Source organism: Crocodylus porosus, unplaced genomic scaffold, assembly GCF_001723895.1.
Source record: "Crocodylus porosus isolate Cpor-Errol unplaced genomic scaffold, CroPor_comp1, whole genome shotgun sequence".
In the NCBI taxonomy this organism is placed as follows: Eukaryota; Metazoa; Chordata; order Crocodylia; family Crocodylidae; genus Crocodylus; species Crocodylus porosus.
Genome location: NW_017728926.1, coordinates 16,903,631 through 16,909,470, shown reverse-complemented (window position 1 = coordinate 16,909,470; position 5,840 = coordinate 16,903,631). Strand labels below are relative to the sequence as shown.

The following is a 5,840-nucleotide window of genomic DNA, read 5'->3' as shown; positions in this document are numbered from 1 at the left end:
TATGTATGTATGTGTATATATATATGTATAAAACACATTTTGTTTTAAAAAGAAAAAAAACTGCAATAGGAGCGCGTGTGCCCAGCAGGGCGGGGGTTCTCCTGCGCATCTCCCAGCACTGCTGGGACGTGTACAGCAGATGCGTGTCTCATTGCCTGTTTGTCTGGGGGAAGGGGGTGCTCTTTTTCTACAAGCCTTGTTACAGAGGCGGGCGTAGTTGCACATTCTGGGCTGCTAAGCACCAGGAGGCCGGGTCCTGCGCGTGCCCGCGGGGGCAGGGAACTCAGGCTGGACGTGGGAAGGGTTTTTACTACTGTGAACGAGACGGTGATTCCCGGAGGTGCCCTTCTGTGACGTGTACAGTTGTGAGCAACAATCACATGTGGTACGTCTTGCTCTCTCTCTCTCTCTCTCTCTCTCTCTCTCTTTCCTTTTTGTTTAAACGTTGCACGTGCTACCGTTTGGGGGTTTTTTTTTCCTTAACAAATAGCTTGGTGGTACATTAGCTTCTTTATATTGTAAAAAGAATTGTCATTATCCATCACGTCACGCTAACGGCTTTCCAGCGATCGATTTAAATAAAAAAACCACTTAATTTACCCAGGGTACATGCTTCTCCCGGGCCAACATCTGCCAGTGCTCAGGTATGTGCAGATGTCTCCCTCATGCTCAGGTTGCGGATTGCAAGCCCTGCATGTTGGGAACATGTTTCTTTTGCATTTGACCTGGGTCCCTCCTGTACTGCAAGACGGCTGGGAGGAAGAACCCAATCCAGGTGTATGACCAGAAAGAGCAACACTGAGAAATGGGTTGAAAGGCTTGCAGGGAGGCTGGGAGGCCCAAACTGGGGCTGCACAGGCAGGGGTGGAGCAGGAAGCATTTGCAGAGCAAGTCAGAACTGTCTTGAAGGTAAAACTTGACAGCCACAGACAAGAGGGGTTATAGTACAACTGCCACTTTCTCTTAGTATGAAGAATTTGGTTCTGCTCCCTCTCTAGAGGGGAAGCTAAACCGAAATGAAACCAGTTTTCTTTTGCTTCAAAGTGAAATTCCCCTTTCAAGCTTTTTAAAAAGTAGAGGAAAAAAAGTTTAGAGTCTGTCCCCCCACTTTCCTTCATGCCACTTAATGCAGCAGATCGCAGGATGGACAGACTGCCCTGCTCCCCTTTTCCCGCATGCACAACTCGGGGGTACCCTGGGAGCCAAACTCCCTCTGCTATCACAACACAGCTACTGCAAACGACTTGCTCCCCCCGCACCATGCCTGCAGTCCAGGGCACTGCCGGCATACAGCAGCACAGACTCTGGTGTCACAGGATGCGGTGAGAACGTGGAACATAACAAAACTTGGCCACGTGGCTGCAGGAGTCACACCCCAGCTTTGCAAACGCTGCTCCCCATGGCTGCTGGATGGCACATCTCTCTGTCATGGACTGCGCTCCAGCAGCTCTGCAGAAAGGCCCTGTGGTTGTCAGGACTGCACCATCCCCGGCTGGTCAGCGCAAGTCTTGGGGACAACAGCCATCTTTGGGCTGCAGAGAACAGCTCTTCCTCTGCCACCCCCAGCACCTACAAGCCCCATGGTGGGAAGGGGCATTATTCAACTCTACTGTTGCCTTTGAAGGCAGCTCCTAGCCCTGGCAAAATGCAGTGAGGTAAGGAGGAGAAAGCTCTTGCCTGTTGTCTGACCACAAATCTGGATTCCATAGGTCACTTAATCCATTACCAATGAAATTAAAAAGGGGGGGGAAAAGGTGTGAGCCCCTTTCCCAAAACACCAGCAAGAAGCTAAGGTTTAGCTGGAAATGCCCTCAGTGCTGCTGCACTGTGACTCAGCAGAGCAATAACGATGGCCTGGAGCAGGCGCTGAGAAGCTCTGCACAAACCGAGGAGCAGGGAGCTTGGAGTGAGGGCGATGGCTGCTGTCCTTGCACTGGATGGAAACCGTGATACACTCTGGCTCCCGCTTGGCTTTGGGGACGCACAGCCCAAGGGGAAGCTGTACTGCCCTCATGGTGCTAAGCCCTGCTCTTGACTAGCTGGGACTGTAGCACAGGATGCAGGTAACTGGGACCTGCTGCTCTGGTCACCAGAGAAGACAAGACAAGACGTGAGCAGCATCAGGGCAGAGTGAAGGGGAGAGACAGGTACCTAGTATGTCTCCCGCCTCCCCTCCAAGCAGAGAGCAATCACTGCCAGCCCCGAGGAGCAGGGCAGCAAGTGGTGTGAGGCTGCAGCCTTGCTCTAGAAAGGCATTTGATTAATGCCCTGCCAAGGCTCCGCTTTCCCCATCTATCTCAATGATTCCCATATTGAGCCTGCTCTGCTCCCGAGCGTAAGGAGACAGCACGCTCTGCCTCACATCACCATCCGAGGGGAAGGCAAATAAGGGCAAGTGGCCCAGCAGTGACCAGCTATCATGTGCTGATAATTCAGAGATGAGGGGTGCAGGGGATCTGTCTCACTGCTGGCTGAGTTCCTTACGTAAGTAATTCCCAAAAGACTGTAAGCTTTGCTCTCACAGCAGCAAAGGCACCAAAGGCCAAAACCTCAGGTGACCTAGTTCTGCAACAGTGTCCTTGTGCTGTGGGCTCAGCCCATGGGAAGCAACAAGGAGAAAGACTGAGCGAACTGGAAGCAGCACACGCTGTCCACCCTTTGAGCAGGGTGGACAAGGCAGCTGGAGCCACTGGAGCTGGGAGAGACCCCAGCTCGTGTGCTTGGGGCTTTGGCTCTGTAGGGCCGGTGGCACGAAGAGCCTTTTCATCACAAACATAACCAACCATGACTGAACGCATACGAGGAGCTCTCCTGCCGGCTCTGGCGGGGGGGGTGTTCGCCGCTTAAGACAGAGCGGAGCTGCACCAGGAGGTGGGTGAGACTTCTCAGGGCCGAGCCGCCTGCCTGCATCGTTCCTGGGGGGACCTACCCCAGAACTCGCACTCCGCACATCAGTGAGAGGCAACACCCTCAACCATTTGCAGTGGTTCGCGGGGCTGGTGTGCTTTGGGTGGCAGCGGGAAACTCCAGTATTGACACTGCAATTAGCCCTCGAGGACTTGGCAGAGCTGAGGCACTTTGGCCAGGGACTGGGGAGCCAGTGGGTAGCCCCTGGACATTGCCCAGGGGTGGGTGGCCCCGCAGACTGGAGCTTCAGTAGGGCTGACACCCCCTCTGCCCTGCTGTTCGGTTCCTCACCGCTCTGGTGGAGCTGCAGTGAGCCTTGGCTGGCTCCGAAGTTGGATTTTAATGAGGGTGTTTTTATTACCTCTGCGGAGCTGTTTTACTGGCCCGGACCTGACCACAAAATTTATTACGTTCTCAAAAACCATAAAACTCTGGTGGGAAAAGGGCTGAAGAGTCCAAGTGGCGTCTTCACTGCCTTGGTGAGGGAGCCCTCCCTGCACCCTGCGGCAGGCGGCTGCCCACCCCATGGGGCTCTTACCGCTTCCTGGGAAGTGGGTGGGAGAGGGCTGTGCCGTGGCATCAGCCAGCGACTGCCCTCTGCAGCCATGTGCCATTGTCCATGAGGTCCTGAGGCCTTCAGTCCTCATCAGAGACATCAAGATCCTCCACGACATCCTCCTCACCACAGGCCAGCTGCTCCAGGTCAGCCCTGGTCAGCCCATGGATGCCGTGCCTCGGCCGGCTGGTCTGTACCCCAAGCCGCAAGCTCCCCTCAGACTCCCCTGCGGAAGGAAAGAGCAGAGAGGTGTAAATCCTGCTTTATTGGCTGGGAGCGAGGCAAGCGGAGGCGGCTCATCACTAATTAATCACGGGCGCTAATTAATTTATCAGTGCTGCTGCAGCTCTCACACAGCAGGGGTTGGGGGGGAGGGGGCACACTGCCGGGTGCCCAGGGCAGCACCTGCTCTGGTGCGGGGCTGGGGGAGGAGTTCAATGCAGTGCCCCGGGGGGTGCGGGGCGCCATGCTCCTCCTTCCTGTGACTCCCTAAGGCAGGAACAGCCTGCAGCCAGGCAGGGAGCACTGCTCGGCTGTTTCCAGGGAGGCTGGCAGAGATGCTGCTATGGGACTGGAGCCTGTAGTGACACGCTGCCAGGAGCCCACCGCCTGCCGCAGGACCAGGCTGTGCCACGTGCTTTGGGCTGGGGCCCAGTGCAGCGCGTGATAACCTGCTCTCATGCTGAGCTCAAGGCTGAGCCCTGCCTTTCCTGATCGATGGTTGCGAAGCCCTGTGGGATGGGAGCAGCCAGACCAGGTGCACCCCAGCTGTGCAGTCAGGCTCCATGAGGCTCCACCAGCCTTAGCCCACGCTCCCTTGGCCCCTGGGGACGGGCAGGTTACTACAGGTACAGGGAAGCTCTCGCTGTAACAGGCAGTGAGGGAGGCTCCCCCCTGGGCCTGGAGGGAAAGGGCTGGAAGGACAGAAAGCAAAGTGCTCCAGGCCTTGGCAGCCGTGTTAACTTGTGCGTTGCAAGCGCATCTATTCTAGGCATCGCCATGAGGGCATCGATGCCAAGCCTCTGCCATCTGGCATGCTGAAGTAGCCAGGTGTCAGGGAACGCTTTCACTCTGTCCCCTATTCCCCCCTGCAGCACAGGAAACCTGCCCCTCCAGGACAGACCGCAGCTGCTTCCCGCTGATGCTCAGCCCCCAGGGGATATAGTTAAGGGGAGGCAGAGGAACGGGCTTCTCTGCAAAGCCCAGCACGCCCTTTCCATCCCCAAGCCCCTTGCAAGCATGGCATTGCTAGCACTGGCCGAGCACAGCCAAAACTGCTTCCAGGGACATGCTCCCACTGGGTCCACCACCTGCCATGGACTAGGGTGATCCAGCGAGGTGGGGTCCTGCTGGCCCAGGGTGACCCAGCTTGGGCACATGGCTGGAGGTGCTCAGGCAGCATCGGAGACCAGCTGTGCTTCCTCTCTGCAGGCACCAAGCAGTGCCAGTGCCATCCAGAGCAGCCGTGTGCAGCCTGCGTGAATCCCCTTCTCGGGCAGCAGCTGTTAGCTGAGGGGGCAGGCCATCGCTGGGAGCATAGATGGTAGGAAGGCAACGGGGCTGCAGTTGCAGAGATCATTAACTGTTTCGCTGCTGCTGGGAGCACCTCCTCCTCGCTGCTCACAAAGGGCAGAACCAGCAGCCCAAAAAGGAAAAACACTTTGTGGTGCTGAGCCCCAGAGACACTCAGTGTCTGGGTGCACACGTAGAGAGCCTGGAAAGCCTTGTAGCCAGGGCCCAGTGAGGCAGGCCAAGCCAGTCCCTCTTGGCAGGAGGCCCCTGAGCAAAGATGAAAGCCCCCTGGCAGCTTGTTAGCACCAGTGCCTCATAAACCATAATCTTTTGCTCAGGTCATCTTTTGCTGCAGCACCCAGCTTCAGAAGGGTGAAAACCTCCAGGCCTGGCAAGGGGAGAGAGATGCCTGCCCTTCTGGTGAAGCCAGGCTGAAGTGGGGGGGGTCTGGTGCTTAAAGACCCACTACAAACCTCCCGAGGGGCAGCCAGGACTCTGCCACCTCTTTCTGCTCCTTACCATTGGAATCGCTGCCTTCCTCTTCCTCCTCCACTTCATACTCTCCTTCATCATCATCCTCCTCCTCCTCCAGGTCCTCATCCTCCCCTGCACTGCTCAGGTCTGAGTCTCTGTCCGGGCTTTCCTTTTCTTTCGATGCTTTCCTGGCTTTCGTCTTCCCTGCAATTCATTAAAAAAATAAATAAATGACAAAATCCCTGCAATGGCAGCCAGGGCCCTGCACACCCCTCATGGCCACAGCACAGAGACAGGGACAGCGCAGCTAGCACCTTCCCCTGGCCACTGGCCAGGCAGCCTGTCCCTTACACAATGCTTAGAACAGAGTATGAGCTTCGCCATGGCCTGG

The 5,840-nt window shown here is 56.5% G+C and overlaps 1 protein-coding gene across 2 annotated transcripts in view; it reads right to left on the bottom strand.

The window, feature by feature from the left end:
• Positions 1-311: 311 nt before the first annotated feature.
• Positions 312-5,840, bottom strand: part of NOC2L (NOC2 like nucleolar associated transcriptional repressor) — a 65,436-nt gene continuing 59,907 nt past the window's right edge. The window contains exons 18-19 of one of the 2 annotated variants that reach the window (XM_019541619.1): positions 5,478-5,653; positions 312-818 (exon numbers count right to left, since the gene is read on the bottom strand). In XM_019541619.1, coding sequence (XP_019397164.1) covers positions 597-818; positions 5,478-5,653 — 398 coding nt within the window. In that variant the 3' untranslated portion in view covers positions 312-596. Of the gene's footprint in view, positions 819-1,585; positions 3,690-5,477; positions 5,654-5,840 lie in introns of those variants that run through there. The other variant, XM_019541620.1, reaches the window with a different exon arrangement.